We start from the raw sequence: 22,373 nt of genomic DNA on the forward strand, positions 1-22,373 counted from the left end.
AAATTTCTAGCATTTAGACAAAAGTTATATTATTCTGGAAGCAGCTGAAAACTTCCACAAGAACATTATAATAAAAGTTATCTAAACAAAGAATCTTCATCCTCTTGTTCAGCAATGAGAAGCATCTATTAGAAAATATCTTATTTATGGACCAGGGTGCATGGTTTGCAGTTGACAGGATTTTGTCACACCTAAAAATATACCTGGGTTAATGCAGACAGGGATGGATTTTGAGAAGTAATGTGGGCAGAAAACCATAACTCTTGAGAGACTATCACCATTGTGAATTCATGAATACATCCCAGAATCTAAATCCAAAACTAAACCGTGTTTTAGCACAACTTCAAACAAAGTACTGTACTGTATGCTTGACAAGCTGAAGGCCATACTGTGCATTTCAGCTACATCTAATGGCATTACAAAAAATGTAGGTAACCATAGTAACATACAGCCTAGGTAGGTGCAAACTCTAGGTACCTTGTACACATACAGACTAATGCACTGTACATAAAGCCCATTTAGACAAAGATTCAATGTTTTTTTGATAACCAGTACAGCGCTAATGAGTCCCTGCTGTAAAAAACTGATGCAGCCATATCACACAGGCAACAGAAATTAAAGTACAATGTAACCCACAACATCCTCCACGTGTGGTAAAGGCACTGAACTGACCTGCTCCTCCTGCACTGAGTTATGTGAAGCTAAAACAAAATTGACGCTATAAGCAGAAAGCTTCAAAGGCAGGGTAACGCACGTCCTGTCAAAACACAGTAATCACCAAACTGACAGTAAAAGGTGGCCATCATTCATTAGCTAATGAATGAACATCTTTACTGGAGTCTCCAAAATTATGTATTAATTTAATGAATAATAGTACTGTTGAAACATTTTTGCAATGCAGACTGTAACTTGGGAAGTACAACATTTTCTTGCATAATAAGCAAAGCTTTATCATTTCTATTGTCACGTAATATGTAAAATATTAGAAACAGCCTGGTATTCTCCTTGTTGAAAGCAAATAAAATGTTTCCTAGAATATTTGTATATGTCTTTGTTCAGGAAAATGAAGAAAATATGTTTATTAAATGTAATCCAGATCTTTATAAATGTAGATTACCTATTACATTACCCATTACTCATTAAGATGACATAATTAGATATCATTTATTTAGTCAGTTATTGTATTTATACCTATTGTCTTGCAGATATAATAAAAACACATTTCATTTATCAATTTCACAGGTAACATCATAAACTAAGCAGCAGTATGGATTTGAGCAAGGCAGTGTGAAAAGAATGCCAAGCCTCTACTCACCATTAGAAGACTGAGAGCAGAATCAGGCATAAGCTGCACAGCCATCGTATTTCCTTTTCTGACAGCTGAAGATTTTCAGGCAACTTCACTCTCAGCGAGTCCTTGACCCTGGAGTTTTAGCAGGAGCTTTCTGACACCCACAGTTCCCTAAAATAAAAGAAGCAGCCAAAAGCAGCACTTTATTGTATCTACCAGTCAAGCGGCTGCATCTGCATCTACCAGCAGAAGCTTAGCCTACAATTTGAATTTCATATCTTGGAGCAAATATTACTGATAAAAAAAAAATATCTGGAGATGAGACAAGTTAAGAAGGCAGCTAGAGAATTATACGAGGAATAAAGCTGCCCGCCCATTCATGAAGAACAGAGAAATCATAACAGGCACTGCATGGTTGCTTGGAATATAAGCAAACACACCTCAGCGTACTTAATGTAATTGGGCTTTTAACCCTCTGAGAACTATAGAAGAGCAGCATCAGTAACAATCCAGACTGCACGTTTCTGACGAACACTGAGCAGAGAGGACGCACAGTTCGAAAAGAGCAAGAGAGAGATGCTCTTTCCTTTTGCCTCCCTCTACCGAGGGAAAGCATGAAAAAAGAGGAAAAAAGAGACACTAAGGTGGATGCATCTAAGAGTGTTGAGGTTAAACAGGCAGCATGTTCGGCAATGCAAGGCAAGAAAGAGGATGGCAAATCATACAGTATATATACTGTATATTGCTGGCATGCAACAACTACTACTGTACTACCTTCCTCTCATCTGCATAGAAATCGGGTTAGGCAGTGACCCCCTTTCACCTTCCAAAAATCTGTTCCCTATTGAAATGGGTTAGAAAGCAGCATGCTCCCTCTGGGGCTAACACACTTTCTCGAAACATGCAATTACACGGCTGGTTTTCTGTTAGTGCTCCTCTCATAGTAGCTGTACCAGCTGCACCTCACAGACAAGCACCATCCCCCCTTTCTTTTCAGCTCCATAGAGCTCCATATTGTGAATCCCAACAGTTTTTTTTTTCCTCCCACTGCATACACACAGGACTAATTACGGCAGTGCAGGAGCTGTTAGGACAGAAAGACAAATTATCCCTGAAAATAGTAAATATCCAATTCTATCAGTATGGTATCATGGCTATTGAAAGAGAACAAAATATTAAAATATGCATCTAGACTTTTATATGGTTGTCTGTCTATGTTTTCCAGGAATGTTTGTGAGCATAAAAGAGAAACCTAGTGTTAAACCAGCTCCCTATGAAAAATCATTGCATATAGACATGAAGCAATAAATTGCTGCATTTTGTGCTTTCAGAAAGTAACTACTGTATGTACTGTAATCTGTACACCTTCAGTAAATGATACCAGTATAAAAGTGGACAAACAAAAATGCAGATCTGACTTTTTCAGCATTTCTGTTTTCCTTTAAGACATACATAGCCCTGTCTTTCCCTTTTCTTTTAAATTTCCAGCAATTATTTTCTCAGTCACATAGGTCATAAGCCAAGGCAGTGATATGTAAATTTTCTAAACATCCTTGGCTTTGCTTTTGAAAAAAAATCCCCTTCTTTGAAACATTTCAGGACTGCACAGAATTACACAATTCCATCAAGGTCTCATATTTTATTACTGCCAATGGAAGCAAAACCCATTGTGTTTCCTTATCAGCTTCAGAAGTGGCATCGAACATTTCACAAAGCAATGCCCAGTCTGCACTGGTGTTTCATCTGCAGAAGGTCCTGTTTCACAGATATTCAGTTGAAATATTTAATGTAAAAAATTAAACAATACATGTCTCATTATATTAAAGTAATGTTTAATGTAGCAATATTTATGACCAAGATTTGTTTTTCTTTCTCTGAAAATAAAAAGAAAGACATACTATACCCATTAATGAAATCCCTTCTCACATTCAAAGTTTTTTTTAGTTCAGTTGAAAATATCATATGCTAAGGCATTTATAACTATTAATTTCAGCTGCATTTGGGAAACCCTATTTAGAACTATGTTCCTCAAATTCAGTTTGTTTAATATAAATCCAAAATGTTTAATGTTGCAATGTGGTTCAAGGTAGTCTCCTGCAAATTCACCATGTCCTTCACTGATATCCACTAACAACTGGTATAAAAACAGGCAAAGCACACATCATTGTTAAAATAACCAGCTAAAGGTTGAAAAGTAGAGGAAAGTTGCAATTACTCCTCTTCAGGTTTTGAATAAACAAGTGTTGAAAAGTTCTGAAGAGACATTTGAGCAAAACAAGAAAAAAGTATCAACATTGATTAGAATTTTCCTTTATATGTGAGGAACAAGAAAGAGTTCTGTGGCTTTAGAAATAAAAAATGAACCAGAAATGAAAACTAAATTGTCGATATTGTGGTTTACCTCACAATACTGCATCATTTGCTGGTTTACAAAAAAAATGCCTGCTGCTTCAGATATATGGTAATGACTGAGATGTTCTCCAGAGTTCCAATCCATGATTCTTTTACATGCAGCAGCAAGATGACTTTCAAATTCCTATAATTAGGGAAATTCTTTGAAATTGGGACAAAAAAACAATGTGACCATCTGCGCTATTGTGAAGGATGAGGAACACATGTTTTAAAAAACACATGTTCCTGAAGCCTTGAATAAATTTAAATGTATGCATTTGTTGCAGGCTAGGGGTGGCACCTCTACTGCCAGAAGCATGTTTTAGCACATACAATACATTGGATCCCCATGTTAGTGTATGAAACAAATTTGAGGAGTTGCAGATCCTTATATATACCATAACCCCCAGATTTCCCATGAAACAGCCAACTATACTGTATTATTTTGTTGTCTGTTTCATACAGATAAACTGAAAAGCGTCAAAGTTAAAATCTGACTCCTAGAAGTTGAAGTGACATCCTCAGCCTGCAACAATTACAGAAAATGGCAGCAGCTTTTATGCTTTAATGCATCTGCAATAGCAAGACTGCATGCAGCCCATCCATCCATTTTCTAACAGCTTCTTTCAAATCAGGATCACGGGGGGAGCTGGAGCCTATCCCAGCAAGCAATGGGCACATGCCAGGATTCACTCTGGTATAATGGGTGGGATGCCAGTCCATCATGGGCAGACACACATGCACACCCAGGGCCAAATTTACCAGAAGACAGTTAACCTACTAGTATGTCTTTGGACTGTGGGAGGAAACTGAAGCTCCATGATGAGACCCATGTACAACACAGGGAGAATATATAAACTTTCAGAAAGTCCAGAAATGAACCCAGGCCCCAGTTCTGCAAGGCAGCAATGCTAAACACTGCAATACACCATGTTGCCTTGCATGCAGCCAAATTACATTAATGTGTGAATGTAAAAAAGCTCAGATACACGTGAGATGAGGCATTTGTCTTATCCAGCTTGTTAGTTTCTTAATTGATCATTGATTCAAAGATATCATCCAGCCATTTATTGAAAGAATCCAGGGTATCAGTTTCAACAACATGACAAAGTGTGCTAAATTGTATGCATTCTGTATGAAAAAAAAATAATTTTAGCTTGTGGTTTCTCTGTAAAAAGCGTATCTACAATGACAATCATTCTGATGTAAAATGAAACGTCCTTGATGATTGAAATCTGAGATTAGAACTACAGCATAGTCTTAACATGAATCAGAGTACATGAAATCTGCAGTGTGCATGTCTTTTGTACATCTTAATGCCGGTCATGTTTTTGTCACAAATTCTTATCAAATTAAATTCTAGTGTGCATAAATGTGTCATTTCCTGTACTTTGTAAGTTTCAGTTATTAGTTTAAAAAACACATTTATTTAAGAAAATATAATAGCCAAAAATATTAATCCACCACCTATTTGTCATATTCATATAACTTTTTCACAGCACATTTGCCCTTTGTGTTTACATGCCTCTCATTTTAAAACAAAGGCAATTAACACTCAAAGTCTAATGAATTCACTGGTGTATGGAAGCCATTTTTAGTGGGTCTGTCAGTTGTGATAAGATTTGAAGAACCCCCAAGCAGCCCTTAGGTGACCCAGGAGACAAAGGGTGAAATGGCTGCCAAGTGAAAATAATGATTTACCTCAGGTTACACTGTAACCTGTGGCTGTACTTCAGGAAAGAAACATTATTCTCAGAGCAGCACTGTCAGCACATGTATACTAACAGCAATGCCAGGATGTACAAAATCAGATCAAATCACAATATACTCAGAAGTGTTCATAAACCCAGTTAACCACTTTTTGTGCGTTTTATTGAGCAGGATTTTATCTTTGAAACACATTAATGACATGAGAAGAACAAACAATTACATTGCAAATAATACATTTTGACTGAAACAAAAAAACACAGTGTGTGTTTTTATCGTATTTTAGGAAGTGCCCTTAGCTGACTCACAATTTGTACCATTTCACAGGTAAATGTAACTACTAGGAACAATAATTCGAATACAAAATGTTAGCATTGCAATATATTGAGGCTAGGGATACGAAAATACTAATTATAATACAAGACAATCCATTGCAATTTACCCATTCTATTTTGGTCATGTAATACAATTCTAATGATTCCCCTCCCTAGTAGTTCTCTCTCAGTATTCTTGATGTAATTATTGTGCAGTAGCCTTTGCTGCTTTTAATTGTAGATTATCTAGCTATGAATGTGTTTTATGCAAAGTTTAAAAAGTAGTAGATGACAGTCAGAGTTTTATTTCTTGCAAACTTATAACTTGTTGAAAGTTTCTTCTAGGTTAAAAAAAACAATTTAATAGTGTCACTGCTTATTTTAGCACAGGCAACGAACAAATCTTACAAGGGAAATGTTTAAGACTAGGCTTTAAATATATTTTGTATACCATGGCATCTAGGGTGTGTTTTACTTTCATTTTCCATAAATTTATAAGAATATAAGAAAGATTACAAACAAGAAGAGCCTCTAGTCTGATTGGTAGTTGTCTCATCCAGCTGTCTTGAAAGGAGCTAGTGCACTGACTCCGGTTTTTAATCCCGTTTGTGTTTGTCTCTGATGGACCACTCTGCTTTGGACATTTGCCTTGTCTTGAATTTCCCTTTGGACTCCCTTTTGGACCGTTTGCCTTGGATTCACCCCCCAGAACACCTGCGCACCACGGAAATGCCCTGTTTTCATTTACGACTCCTGCAAGCTTTTTCCCCCCGTGTTTTCCTCACTCTATCCCGGATTGTGTCGTCTGCATAGGGTCCTGAAAGAACGCTTCCATTACATTCAGTATGGAAGTGCCTCTTGTTCTTGGTTTTAAATGTACTTCCATGTAGTTGTCGCTTGTTCCATCTGTGGTTTGTGTTTCATTGCTTCTTCTGAAGAAATCTGCGGGGTTAACTTTGTCAGTGCCTTTGATGATTTTTAATATGTGTATCAGGTCCAGATCAACTCAGAATCTTCTATGTTCAAGACCCAGAAAGCTCAGTTTCTTGAGCCTGTCAGTGTAGGACATACCCTTAAGTCCCAGTAATTGGCTGCTTCTCTTGACTGTTTCTAGAGTAGTTTTTTATGATGTTTTATATAATGTTACACAGTATTCTAAATATTTACTAATGAATTAGCTCATTTTAATATAACATCTCTTTAACTATATATCCAAGCACTTTGTTTCCCCATGTAGTCTGCTTGTAAATTGTGTCAACATTAACGCTTTCTGTGAGTCATTTACATAAATAGCTACTTTTAGCTGAGTTTCAAGTTCAAGTTCAAGTTTCTTGTCATATGCATGGAGTACAATAAAATGCTTAATTGCGTGTTTTCCTCACATGACAAATGACATAACAGATTACATAAAATTGACATAGAAGATGATGTAACAAATTACATCGCAACTCTTGGAAACAGGAAAATGGTAGCAACTATAATTTTCAACAGCATTCAATTTTTACTATCTGTATGCAAAACCTTGAACTTGTCTATATAAAATGTTGTTTGTCAGGTGTTTGATAAATTGTTAATTTTATGCAAATCATTTTGAATTTAATTCGCTTCTTCTGCAGTGTTTAGTAATTCTCTCAATTTAGTATCATCTGCCAGCTTGACAAGATTGCTAACTATACTGGAATCTAGATAACTGATTAAATTAGAAAGACCTGTAATCAAAGTATAGATTGCTGTGGAGACCCACTCATGACATTACCCCCAATATGGGTATTCAATGTTTTCTGCATAATAACCAACTCACAACCCAAACACTTTGAGAATGAATTTATCAAGAGCCTTGAAAATCCAAATATACCACATCATATGCTATAAGTATATCCATTACTATTGTTGCCTAACACATGGGTAAGCAAACAACATAAAGGCTACAGCATTTTATGCCTTCTGCAGGTCCTGAAACTTAAGGGTTTTTGCCTTACTGTGCTACAAACCTGCTCATAGTTTCCATGAGCGCAGATCATCCTTAAAGGTGAGGATATTTAGATGTACCTATTTTCATGTAAATCATATTGAGGGAAAAACAAGGTGCACATCCCCAGGTACACAAAATATGTTGGTAAGATCCTAATGTTGGTCGTGGTGTGCAGAAAGTGTCAATTTGAATAATTGTTCACAATCAGAAGACCAGTTATTATATCAGCCTGCTGCTTGGCAGAGTATGATGCGGCAGAACATCACTGACCTTCTAAGTAGTACTTACAGGTTTTCTTTCATGAGCTGCAACATCAGTCTTTTATTGGCAACATTGTCAGATATACATTTCATTCAGTGTGCATTAACAAAAATGAACAGCCTGATTAGTTTCAAACTGTTGCCCAATTATGGGCCATTATGGAAACTCTCTAGTTATGGAACGTTACTCATTAAAAAATACCTCTCAGGTGTGAGTGAGAAAGGAGTGTGAAAGAAGGTACAACCCCAGTTTCAACCGTAGAAGACTACGTTTTATGGTCTTGTGTTTTTACTGAGCCTTATTAAAATGGAATTATGCTTACTGCCCATGACAATGTTTTAAGTCACAAATTTAAGAATATGATCCCAGACAAGATGAGTACACTTGTTTATGAGACACAAGTGTAATTGTAAGTAGTTAGTGAGAGATGAAATGCAATACAATAAAAAACAGAAGGTGATAGGTAAAGGTGACATTTAAATTCCATTTTTCTTATATGCCTTTGTGATAGATGTTTTTAAAGATTATACCATTAGAATCTGACATGCACAAGTACATACTTATACTGTCATATGGTGTTAACACAGTAAATAGTTCAGCCATGTAATTGTGGCATTCCTTTAATGGAATAAAAAATGTAGTGAACTGAAACAGTCATTAACTGTTTCTTCAGTACAATAATGCAGACCTCTAACTCCAGTCATATATCAACATAATTAAATTTGTACAAATGAGCTGACATTGTAGATGGATTTTATATACTGGCCTGTGGCAGTGTAGACAGGAAACATGGTCTTCATTTCCTGCTTAAATGAGGCTTCTAAATCCAAATGTCCATAATTTATGTACAGTTCAATACTGCTTCTGTTACCTATAACACACTTGTCTGCTTGTTCATATTTTTTAAATGTAGTCAAAATATTTCCTATAGTTGATATTTATATTAAATAATACTTCCTCATTAACATTGATAACAGAAAAAGACTGGAGTTTTGTTCAGGCTGTGAATTTAAAATCACTTGAAATATTTTGAGTAAAACAGTTTTAGCAAGAAAAGTAATTACCTGAAAGTGAATATAACAGCCAGCTCAGAAGAAATAACATCTGATTCTGCATTACTGATGGTTTTTTTTATTATTATTATTATTATTATTATTATTATTATTATTATATCTTTTAGGGTGGATTAGAGAAAACAGAATAATAGTGAAAACACATGGCATATTGACTATATTGTTTCCTGGCCACAATTTTCAGTGGGCTAATATTAAATATATGCATTTACATATTTGTGAAGAAAACAAATTAAGTGAAAAGAAAGGCTTTTTTGTGTATTTCTGAAGCTATAAACGAGCTTTACATTCAGAAGCATGCATAGCAAAAAGTAACACTTTAAAACAATGTTATTTTAGTTAAACTTTCTTCTCCATGATCATCTTTTGTTTACAGATTGTCTTTTTGAATTGAATTTACAGGAAGCAGGTAAGGTATTATAATTGTGTTTATTTTCAGTGAGAATCCATGTACAGTAAGTGTAGAGTCATTTGTCTGAAAGTGTTAATACAAAATTACATTCTGCTACTGCACAATAGTTACAATAAAAACATTCAGTAATGAACACAGGATAGGTGGACTCCTCAGATTTATAAATGTTCTTATCTTATTGTTTAATTTTCATATAGGATTGGGATAGACCTGTTTTTAAACCACAGGTGTAAATTATCAAATATTTTAATTTATAACTGGCCCTAAAATAATAACACATATGGTGTTTGAGATTAAAACAGAAGTATTTTTCAGTATGTTATACAAGCTATTTCCAGAGAGGTCTGTTAACCTTGGCTTAAAAGAGAATTCCAGACAAAGAAAGCACTATGAGAAACATCCAATCGAGGCCAGGGGGAAAGAGAAAACCAGGAAAGACTAAAGACTCTGGCTCAGCTTTATATAAAAATAAGATTAACATGGGGGGTCACAAGAAAAGAAGAAGGGAAGGGTTTAATTCACCATGGAAACAAAACCTGGGTTCTTATATGGCCTGAAAGTAGTATTTAAGGGAAGATTTCATACAATAGGAATAAAGAGACTTATATAAGACAAAGCTTGACAGTAAAATTCCCAAATCCAGTGAACCAAACAAATATGTGTTATACAGACAAATTAAAAAATAGATGTTTCTAGAACAGTCCATTGTCAGGTCCATTTCAAAATGGCTCCATTGACCCAGAGCCCCAATAGACCCACTGCTCAAGGCAACAGGCAGTAGCAGCAATGGTTGTCTGACTCAAGGTTGCAGAAAAGGGCTGGCAGTAAGTGATCAGCTCAGGATGGAAAAAGAAGAAGATCTGCTTTGATGCAACACGCTTAAAATAACAAGTTTGTTGCCTAGTAACCAAAAGAAGCTAACCGTAAATAATTAAATTTTGGTGAGCATTCCATAGTTGATAAGTTTCCAGTGAGAACATTATGAAAATAATATACTGTAGGCAGTGTTTTGATGACACATAGAAAGAATAAATGAATCATACAAATTAATTTCTAGTCTTGAGTAGCTTCTTTACCGAATGGTTAACAAGTATCTCAATGTTTAAACGTTTTCTGCAAATACTGATCTGATATTGGTCTTAATGATCCTGAGATCAAATAACATTCAGAGTAAATCATCTCATGATCAAAAAATAGTTTGGTGTTTGTAGTGTATCTTTGCTATGTTTATGCTTGGTCTGACATCAAGTCACAATTGGTTTCATGGTCGTTAGTTTACTTCTTATCTTTATTTGCTTTCAGTTATATACTGTAGGTTTTGTTGAAAAACATTCAGATACTTTCTCTAATGATAACAAATGAAGCATCTTTCATAAAAATAATCTCGTATCACTGCATAAAAAGAATTCAGGAGAAAAAATAATGTCAAAACAATTGAATCAGACCAAACCTATCAATAAACACCATAGGAATGCCAGTTTAAGTACGATTTAAGGTATGAATTGAAAGCAGACAGAGACTGTGAATTTGTGATCTCATAGGGAAGAGTATTATATAGATCAGGTGCATAGCAAAAGAAGCTGTTCATAGTATTATTGAGAAAAGAAGGAAGAGACCCTAGGCTATAGCATGGGCTGTAATATATCAGGAGATCTGAAATATAAGTATATTCCCCCCTTGTGGCCTTAAAGGTCAACTGTAATATCTCCAAGTCCATGTTAAATTTGAGTTTCATAACACTACTGCAGGGATTTCAAAACAGGGCTTATAGGTTGACCAGTATGTGATCTAGTCATAACTCACACTGCTGAGTTTTGAAAGTATTGAAGTTTCTGTAAGTTGTTCCTTGAGCATTTGCTGTAGTCAAGTCTGAAGGAAATAACAAAACCATTGTTCTAAGAGGGAGAATAAGAATAAACTAATATTCTAAGCACCTGTACATCCACTATTGAGAAAAATGTCTGTCCTCCTGTATAAACAAATCAATAAATATGCATAAGCATTTCTCTGATGGTTTCAAGAAAAATATAGAACACCTTATATACAGTATACTGATGGAAAAAAGAAACGCACCACCTCCTACTCCACACTCTCCTCCTGTCTGTGTGGAACAGGCTGAAGAGTGACTCATCCGTGAAGAGGACCTGATGCCACTGCTGATGAGTCCATCGCAGCCTCTGTCTGGCCCAAGCCAGTCAGGTGTGACATCCAGGAGGTGTGAGCAAAGGGCCTCTGACAGGTCACCTTGCTCTTAGGCCAGCAGCATCGGACCTCACTTGTCCTGTCACTGATGCGAGCATTGTGTCTGCTGGCAGTTCAGCAGCTGTACGGGTGGCAGATCTGAAACGATCTCTCAGATGGACCAGTCTGATGTGTCTGTTCTGCTCTGTGTGGTGACTCAAAGGTCACTCAGACGGTCAGACGGTCATCTGTCCTGCCGGTCTGCTGAAACCTTCTCTGCAGTCGGGACACAGTGGAATGGCTTACTCCATAGTGTCTGGCAACGCTGGCACATGACATGCCTGCCTGCAGCATGCCAATAGCACTCTCCCTTGCTTCTGGTGACATTCAAGGCATTATGGAATGCACAGAAAACTGACTAAGTGTGGCTTTTTTCTTGCAGTGACCTGAGCTTTGAATTAAGGCCTTTTTAAAGGGCCCTGATCAGGCATTGTTCCACCTGGACCTCGTTGGGTAAAAGTGCACCTAACGAGCTTTCATGTGATTGGCAAGTTGCAATGTCTCACTGCACAAGCTGTATTGCTGGTCAGAGGGCTTAAAACAAATTGACAACTATTTGTGAAAGTACATAAGCTATAATTATAGTATTCTCATTCCAGAAAATGCTGCTTTTCTTTTTTCCATCAGTATATTATGTTTTTTTTAAAACTGCATTGTCAAGGTAAAGTATAAAGACATCATTGTCACATATTCTAAATTAGATGTTTTATGAATATTATGTTATACTATCATGTTACAAATTGTCATTACATTTTTGCCATTGGGAAAACTGCATTAAGGAAATGTAAATCATCTTGACTTTGTGAATAAAGTAAAGAAATTTAATAATTGATAATGCCTGACCTACTGTACATGGTGTGGTTTTTTATCAAAGGCCTTCAAATGGCTTCATGAAGGAGGGGACCCACTTCATCCACCACTGTAATGCAGTTCCCACCTGGGTGAGGAGTGGAAGAGAGAAACTGAACAACTCTAAACTCAAAGTGGAGTTTAGCCGGGAAACCTCGGTTTATATCACAATTCTTTTCAAATATGGATTTTTATTATCCAAAGGGTCTTGTTTTGGTTTAACATCCAGTGCAAATGATGACACCGCCTAAAGTACCGTATCCACAGTCACAATCCATTCTGGGACATTTTCTTCAGAAATTGTGGTCTAGAGTTAAGAGTGCCACCTACTGGACCCCTAGGACCACTTGTGACAGCAAGCTGCTTTTTCTTGGTATGTTTCCATTCTGGTACTGACCAGGCCAGGCGTTGTTTAATTTGTAACATATATAACATAAGGCACACTGGAAAAAAAACAGAAATCATGTTTTGTGATGGTGGTTTTCAAAGTAATCTCTGAATTAGCACTCACACTCAATGGTTCCCTTAGCAATACACAACCAGGGTCATGGGGCTGGAGGGTATGAGCGTCTCAGCCTACAATTCTGGTAAATTCCTCTATAAAACCACTAAGCCTTACAGAGAGAAAAGATTGGTAAAAGGAAAAAGGGGATTTTAAAGCCTTATGTTAAAAATACACAATTATTTTCCATTAAATTAAATTTGTAAATGCCTTCAAATTAATAAAATAAGACATCCATGGTCACAACAAATCAAACAAGTAATTTATTTATTTGAAAATATGAAACCCTAGCAGCACTAGGGCCCTGGATTCAATTCCTGGGCTGCTATCTGCGTGGAGATTTGAATGTTCTCCCTATGTTCATGTGGGTTTCCTTCAAGTGCTCAGGTTTCCTCCCACACTCCAAAGACAGATGAAGATGAATTGGCTTCTGGGAAACCTGGTGTGGGGGTGTGTGTGTCTGTTTCTGCGTGTGCCCCATGATGGTCTGTCATTCCATCCAGAGTTTATCCTGCCATGCACCCACTGTCTGCCAGGATAGCCTCTGGCTCCCTCACAGCCCTGTATTAGATAAAGCACTGCTTCAAACATGGATGGATGGATAAATATAGCTAATGCAGATTTTGTTTTACATTGACCCTTGTCACAGGCAATGAACCTGCCTATGGTATATTAAAATAAAATATAAAACAATATACGACACTGCATATTGTATTCGATTTTTGTATTGTTATAATCGTCTTAGATCTGTTAAACTTTAGTTAAGCTTAGTTAGGTTTCAATCAAACGTGGCCTATGGTCTTTGTAATAAATGGACAATCTGTAGAGAGAGTGGACACCTTTAAATTTCTTGGCACGACCATCTGCCACTCACTGAAGTGGGCAGATAACACCAGCCTCATCATGAAGAAAGCGGCCATCAGAGGCTATACTCCCTATGACCTTCTTGATAACAGTGTGGTACAGCAAAATGGCTGCCAAGAAAGAAACATCTGGAAAAAGTCTTACACCCTGCATCCAAGATCATTAGATGTGATCTTCACTTCATTGCCTCTGTTTACGACAGCTGCATCAAACAGAAAGCTAAGAAGGTGTCCACAGGCCCCTTCCATCCCACCAGCTCCTTTTTGAAATTTCTCCCTTTGGGGAGGAGGTTTCAAAGTATCAGATGCACTGACTATCTGCTCGGGTACGAAATAGAACCTACTGTATCTAGAGGCCATTGAACACCACAATATATAGATCTTACATTCTGCAAGTATTACTGTATGTGGGACTGAATATAAATATAACTGGATCAGACCTTTTGATTAATTGAGTAAAATGTACTGTGTATGTGTAATATGTGTTTTGTTGTTTTTTAGTATTGAATTGAATATGCCATAATTTTGTATGGATGACAAAAAAATAAATATGGCACTATATATCACACAAGACAAAGTATACCACACACCTCAAGACAATGTATACCACACAACTGAAGACAAAGTGGTGAAGCTAAGCCTACTACAAACTAGCTCTGCTCTCCTTCATCAGTTAGGCAGGTGGTACCTCATGACTGGAAATCCAATGTATTTAGGAGAAGTGGCAGCATCCCAAATAAGCAGGTATTCTTCAATAATCCTGGACCATGCCTGGATTGCAAAGAGAGATAGAATAGTATTCTGAAAGTACTGCACACACAACACATTGTGGTGAAAATCTAAAACAATCACCTTCGTGAAATGTTTTTTTAATATATACTGTATATGAATGAACGAATTATTAATGTTGATATAAACGAAAAAAGGAAAATTAAGCAATAAGGGTGTCACAGTCGTATAGTTCCTTCAAAACGCCAGTCACTCAGCATTTTGAGATATAAAACGAAAGTTTTAGGTTGGACACTAAGAGGGCGCATGATCGGCATTTCACTATAGTACCGCTGCAAGTGCTGCTAATTACTGTAACAATGTTAAAAGGGAATTATTTTTACGTTACCTTGATAATATTATTATGAATAAGAAAATACTTTTTCTGGTGGTACTAGAATCCTTAATTGTTTGTTTCAGTTTTCTTTTTTTTTCGGTTGACCAACAGATAATGTGGAGTGTTTTTCGTCGAACAATTCAAATTGAAATTGCGGGTGATTGTGCTTCACCAGACTCGCAGAAGGCTTGCACACGTTTTTCAAATAATTACGTAAATTAGGTTCGAGTTGCGATGTGTATCATCGTGTCAGCCACAAACAAGCAGAGAATAATTCCACGCTGGAAAATAAAACTTATTTTTTACCAGAAGAATGTTTCACAGCCAAAACGTTGTTTTTCTTCTTTCTTTCTACTTTTCGTCTCGGAATTGTCTTCTAGTTTTTTTCTCTTGAATTAATTTGGATATATACATTATATGTGATAATTTAACAAATAAAAAGTTCATGCAGTACAGTATATCCAATTATAGTGTACTGGGAAATCACATGGCACTTACTGTAAATGGAATCACGAGCAAGGGAAACATTTTCAGAACAGGTGTTTCTGTTTATGTGCTTTATATATGGAACACAATTTTATATTGAGTAGCACATTCATAGGCAGGATTCAGCAGGGGGGGGAAGCCCTGCACATAACTATTTACTATCAGAATGTAAGAGGACTTACAAGCATAAAGAGGCCATTCAGTCCATTGTGCTTTTGTCTAGTTGTTAGAAGCTTAATATTCCAAGAACCCCATCAAATCAAAGGATCCCATGTGAGTTGGTTCCAGACACCAACAGTCCGCTGTGTAAAATGCTTGTCTTGAAATTTCCCACACTTAATTTTCATTAAACCCTTGTATTGTTCCTGATCTTAAAGAAATCTCCTGGGATCACTGGGTCAGTGCCTTTCAACATTTGGCATCCTTGAGTTCTCTCTCCCTAAATCTTCTAACTGATCATCAATCACAATTTCAGGCTAAAAAGATCCAGTTCCTTTAATCTATCTGCATTTGGAATGGTAATCTTTTTGCAAAGCGAGGGACACTGCTGTCTCAGTGTTCAGAGACTTCCCCCGGAAAAGAGACCAAAGCTGGAGCTCATTCAGTCTTCCAAACGCTCAGAAACATGAAGAGGTTTAAGGTGTTTTTAACCACTGGATCTCAGATCAGATAAAGCTGAAGATTTTTTCAAGGCAAGTCTCTAATTTTGAACACACTGCAGAACCTGTTTCCAGGAGATAGGAGGCTGATGTCTTCAGCCTGCAGTGCTCAGAATATGTCAGAGTCTCTTCTTATCCTGGGTGGGGAGCATATTGAACAGTTTATTATTGTAGTATTACAAGATGAAAAATGTCTTTCCAATGTGATTCCCCTGCTTAAGATCTCCTATATACACCCCATGACATCCAAGTAAGTTGAATGAAGAGTTCTTCTCAAACGTGATCGCACAACCCTACAGCCACCCTGCACAATTCTGGGTAATTGGTACAATTGAACTCCCCTGATTTGTACATAAATCTGTGTGAACTTCCAGTTCAAGACAGTACATTACACTTTTTTTTGCAAAGCCTATTTTTACATAACCCCACTGAATTTGTTGTGGGAAACACTCTTGTGAAAAAGGCACACATCATTTCTGAACTGAAACTGTCTACTCAGTTTAGAAATCGTGGGTGATTGTTCTTCACAAGCCTCGCAGTATTTTAATATGTTGATGATCAAAGGGTTAGTGGAAAAAGTAACATAACCACTCCACTTGAAGAGATACTGTAACTGTATAATTTTTAAGTAACAATAGTGATAGAAAAAAAGTTGTCTTAAATACTGGACGTCCTATGTAGTATGTGAAAAGGGAGTAAGAAAGAGATACAGCTGTTCTAGAAGTAAATAAACTATTATATTTGCATGAAATGTACTATACTCATACAAAAAATCTGTTCCTGTATACTGCTCATGAAAAACTGAGCTTGCATTTTGAGGTGAAAAAGCTTTAGTTTGCCATGTCTTGATATATGTCGTAATATACTTGTCAGCGTAAGACACTAAATAAAGTTAATTTTACTGTCACTTAAAGAAAATGTTTAATACAATTGGATTATGTGTGAAAGTGAAGCCGTGAATGTGAATCATTTGTTGACGGCTTCACAATTCACACTCCTGTGTGGCATGCTATGCCCGTCTCTAAGAACGCACATTACAGAGCAGGATGTTTTTGCTTAACGAAGGTGTCAAATGGTGTGAAAATCAAAACGGAATGACTGCAGAATATTGTTCTTAACTGTATTCATCCTTCAAAGTCATTATCAAAAGATAATTTTTTGAATTTTGAACTGGCAAAGGTTATGGCAATCCAGTGTCAGTCTCTGAAGCATCAGATACATCACCTACTGTACAAGGCAGGGCGACTAGGATGCTAGTCCATCACCAGGCACACACCCATGTAAGGGCACAGGGAATGCCTTTGGGAGCTGAGGGAATACTGGAACAACTGGTGAAAACCCACAATGGCACAGGGGGAGCATGCAAATCCCTCACGTAAGACACTGCTGTTCAGGACCAAAGAGCTGTACAAAGCCAACAGCCTTGTCAATTGGTCAATAGCAGTTTCAAAAAGTCAATCAATCAAAGTTTATTTATCAAATGCACAACAATACAGCATGCAGCAGTAGTTGCTGGCAATGAAATGTCTTTTCTACGAGCTCACTGGGTGTGGGGGGTTGGGTAAAAATCACAAAATTACAGTTACAAAATAAGGTTACATAATAATAGATAATAATGCAATAGAAACTGAATACAATAAACTCAGACTAAACTCAATATAAATAGAACTGCTATGTGTCCAGGGTGTATGCAATATATTATGTCCAAGTAGTGGAGTATGATGAATACAATGAAAACTGTATGTCCATGTAGTCATTACGGGTGATTTGCAGAAGGAGCTGCAGGTCTTATTGCCTGGGAGGAAATGACATCAGGAGTGATTGCTAATTACTGACAGCAGAGTCTGATTGAACTTGGCTGTTGTCATCCCACCTGAACTTCATTACAAACTCTATTAATAATCGTAATAAAGTATGGATAAGTGTGTGCAATGAACAATTGTATAAGTGAACAGGGTCTTCTCCCATGGACAACATACAGTAATAACCAGGAAAGTCATAAGTCTCTGTACTATATAAGGTGTTTCTATAATGCATACTGTACAAAAGTACTCACTGATTAAAAAAAAGATATGTTCGCAAAAATGCTTCCAGTGGTACAAAGCAGAATGTGATGCATTTATATTCTGCATAAAATACACCACATTACCAAACCAAAATTGCGCCCAATGTTACCAACGCCTAAAAACCTCAAGTCAAGCCCAAATGTCTGAGATGTGATGATGGTAATGTTGTTGGACAAGAAGGATCTACTTGTCAGACATTTTAAAGTGAACTGTAACATGCTATTGACTAAACATTATCCATATTTATTACATCAGCATTCATGTTCTTGTGAGGTGGAAGTAGACATTTGTGTGCAAAGGTCCTACCTGTAAATTATTTTTGTTGGATAATTCACTTACATTTTTTATCCTCTGTTACTACCTGTCAGCTACTATTTGAGAAAGTTAATGATTTAAATGAAAATGTCACCTAGTTTGCTTGACAATAATAATCAGTGAAATCTACCTACAACTTGTTCTTTTACAGAACTGCTGCTTGCATGGTTTATTTTGATTTCTCTAGTTTTCAGACCTAAAAACACAACCTACTGATATTCTGTTGCCTTGAAATAGTTAATGTCACCGTGGAATAAAACTCTTGACTGATAGACTTAATTGTAATTCACAGACTAACTCAATGATTATTAATAGAGTTTGTAATGAAAGTTCAAGAGCGATGACAACAGTCAAGTTCAATCAGACTCTGCTGTCAGTAATTAGCAATCACTCCTGATGGAGATTTCCTCTCCTGAAACACTATAAATACTGTGCGTGATCCCATTCTCCTCCTTGCCTACATCTTTTTCATCCCACCTCCACCTCTGCAGCTGCCCCTTGGTCACTCTTCACTCTGCATGGAGGTCTAAGCCTCCTCATCCTATGGGCAGGCATAACCAAGCAGGTAAAGCCAAATTTTGACTAAACACTCCATAATCCTTTCAGAACTCTTTATTCTTGGGTGAAAGGTTATTCCAAGTGAAAGGGTATTTATTAGGGAAACACATTTTGTGTTACCTAGTGTTATTGTCTTACTTTACGTACAATAAACATCTGGCAAATGAAACTGTACTTTGTTTTATTTTAAGTATTTGTATTTAGGGCAATTTAGAAGCAGCTTAATTAGTAGAAACTGGTTTTCTTCAGCTGTGGATCTTAATTTGCTTGAATTTGATGTTTGTTTTGATGCAAACTCTGTGTCTGAGAGTATTTGTTTCAGGGGTGGACTGGCCTCTTTATTATTTTTAATTTGAAACTAATATCTCTCCCTGCTTGAGAAGCTGATCTTTGGTCTAATGAACTTTCACTTCCCCTTTTTACTATCAGAGGCACAGCTACAGTACACACAGAACGGGGAACAATTTTCAAGAGTTTACTGTTTAAGGTCCATTACTTTTTCCTTTCAATGTCTTTTCTGATTTAAATTGCTTATGGTGCTGCTTATTTATTGTATACCTTATATTGTTCTTTTTAAAAATGTTTTCTCAAATTTTGTACAGTAAATAGAGAAGGGCTTGTCATTTGTGAAAACAGAAACTGTAAAATAAAAAATTCCCTGACAGAGTTTCACACTTGTTTAGCTGATTTTCTCACGGTATATCATGTGACCGAAGTCAAACTACATGTGTGATTAAAACCACAAAAGATATTAGGAAATTAAGCAAGAGTGAGTCACGTAGCACCCAAATACTAAAATTAAAACTAAAGATACTGTGGGAACTCAAAATTTGAGAAAAAATCTGAACTTTTCAGTAGATCTGTCTAGACTGTAAACCATACAATACATGTTTCCGTGAGAATTTGTTTTTTAAATTCAAAACCGTTACAACTATAAAAATTGTGGGCTACAAATCTACTAATCTGTGCAATCTCTTCATAACAACAATATGAACTGAAAATGCTTCCATTGTGAAGAATAAACTTGTAAGAAATATTATTTCTTGAATAGTTAGAACCCACCTACATATTGTTTCATAAACTGTAATGTCTACTGTTGTGAATAAAATTAACTATACTTGTTACTTTTTGGGTTATAATGCATTTTTAATGCTCGTTTTCTTCAAATTGAATGTAGAAATGTTGTAGAATGCTTGTGATGTTTGCATTATACCATACCAGTGTAACGACACACAGCTTTATACTGTATATTATTAAATCTATTTGCTTTTTTCTTTCATACAAAGATAAACAAACAGAAGATATTGCAATGCATAATTGACACAATTGCAGACTGACAAAAGGCTACTGTTTCTCTGTTCTGTTGATCGGGTTCAATCTTACCTTGAAAGAGTAAGACTTTTTTTTTCCGTTTTAAGCTATACTCCCTTTTATTACAATGGATTTGCTATAATTAATACTGCAGAAACGCAATGCAAATTCATTAAAGCAAAATAAAAGTTAACAGAAATTCAGTCAGTGCAGACCTTGATTATTTGATTATGTGTATCATGATAACAAGAAAAATCAATACAAGACTTGTATGACCTGGTAGAATTACTGTACTTCATTGAGGTTTTGACTTATTTTTTCCATAGCGGGCTTTGAGAACAGTGGGTAGTCATGGAAAAACACTTAAGTAGGAGGAGAAAAGCATAGAGCTGTGTCCTCAATTCCATGGCAATTAAAGGGATTAATCTCACCAACTAAATGAATACATTTGAATTTACTTAGTGAACTACAGTATTTTTTAGTTTAATATATTCTGGAATGTTTCCTTTAAAAAGTAAAAACGAAAATGTCAGAAGTCTGTAGGTTCCTTGTAAACCAGCAGTTTGGACATACAAAGCATTATTAATAATAACCTTGCGAAGAAAGAAAATTCATGCTACAGTACATCCATACACTTTATGTATAAAACAATACTGCAAATATTCCCATTGGTGCACCATCTTGTGAAACACAATTCTGCCTCTCTGCTGGCTGGGTGTTCGCATTTTCACTTATGTAATGTGGCTGTGTGTAAAGCATTTAAAGTGTGAAAATTGAGTTATTTATTAATTAATTTATAAGATAATGTAGCCTCTCTGTCTAAAATGTTCATTTTATGTCCTGTTACCATCCATACATTTTCTAACAGCTTTGTCCAATTCAGATCCGCAGGGGAGCCTATCCAGGTAATTCATGGGCACCAGGCAGGGTACACCTAGGACAGGATGCCTGTACTGTGCCTTCAGAAAGTATTCATCCCCCCTTGATTATTTCTTGTGCTGCTGTGTTGCAAAGTCAAATTAAAGCATATTTAAATGGGATTTTTTTCACCTCCTGTAGAAGTAATTCTCTATAATGTTAAAATGAAATAAACTATTTAGATGTCTTCAGAATTATACTAAAAAATGAAAATCTGAAAATTACGTAATTGGTAAGTATTCACCCCCTTTGTTTTAACAACCTAAATTGGGTGAGGTATTCAATTATCTTGAGAGATCACACCAAATACATTAACAAGGTACACCAGTGTATATTTCAAATCCACCTGTGTTCAATCGTTTGACTGTACAATAAATATCACTGACTTGGTGAGGTCTCATAACTAAAACAGCAGATCACATCAACCCTCTTGTCACGAAGACAAAGGAGCTGTCTGTGGAACTTCGAGATGAAGTTATTAGGAGGAAAAAAGCTGGAGAAGGTTATTAAAAGATTGGCAAAGTTTTGTACTTCCTAGGAGCACTGTGAAAGCCATTGTAATAAGATGGAAAAAACATGGCACAACCCAGAGACTACTAAGATCAGGCCAGCCGTCCTCCCAAATCAAGCAACCGGAGAAAAAGGGCGATTGTCAGAGAAGTGACCAAGAGGCCAGCTACAACACTGACAGAGTTGCAGTGCTCTTAGCTGAAATGGGAGAAAATTGTCCAGACAACTATCTCTTCAGCACTTTGCAGATTTGGCCTCTTTGGGAGAGTGGCTAGAACAAAGCCACTTCTGAGAAAGGCCAATATTAAGTCACGCCTGGAGTTTGCTAGAAGCCATGTGACAAAACCTGAAACCTTTTGGAACAAAATTGTGGTCTACTGAGACTAAAGTTGAGCTCTTTGGCCTGAAAACAAAAAGCTATGTTTTGTGCAAACCAAATACAGCCCAACACCCAGGTAACACCATCCTTACCGTCAAGCATGTTGGTGGCACCCTCATGTTCTGGTGTTGCTTTTCAGCAGGAGGAACTGGAAAGCTTGTTGCCGTCAAGGGCAACATGAATGGAGTCA

At 36.6% G+C, this 22,373-nt stretch overlaps 1 protein-coding gene across 2 annotated transcripts in view; it reads right to left on the minus strand.

The window, feature by feature from the left end:
- The window catches only part of frmd4a (FERM domain containing 4A), a 283,776-nt gene that overhangs the window by 257,745 nt on the left and 3,658 nt on the right, over positions 1 to 22,373 (minus strand). The window contains exons 3-4 of one of the 2 annotated variants that reach the window (XM_088647131.1): positions 14,565 to 14,647; positions 1,316 to 1,462 (exon numbers count right to left, since the gene is read on the minus strand). In XM_088647131.1, coding sequence (XP_088503257.1) covers positions 1,316 to 1,360 — 45 coding nt within the window. In that variant the 5' untranslated portion in view covers positions 1,361 to 1,462; positions 14,565 to 14,647. Of the gene's footprint in view, positions 1 to 1,315; positions 1,463 to 1,731; positions 1,856 to 14,564; positions 14,648 to 22,373 lie in introns of those variants that run through there. The other variant, XM_088647132.1, reaches the window with a different exon arrangement.

The sequence above is a fragment of the Lepisosteus platostomus genome, chromosome 9 (genome assembly GCF_059453375.1).
Source record: "Lepisosteus platostomus isolate fLepPlt1 chromosome 9, fLepPlt1.hap1, whole genome shotgun sequence".
In the NCBI taxonomy this organism is placed as follows: Eukaryota; Metazoa; Chordata; class Actinopteri; order Semionotiformes; family Lepisosteidae; genus Lepisosteus; species Lepisosteus platostomus.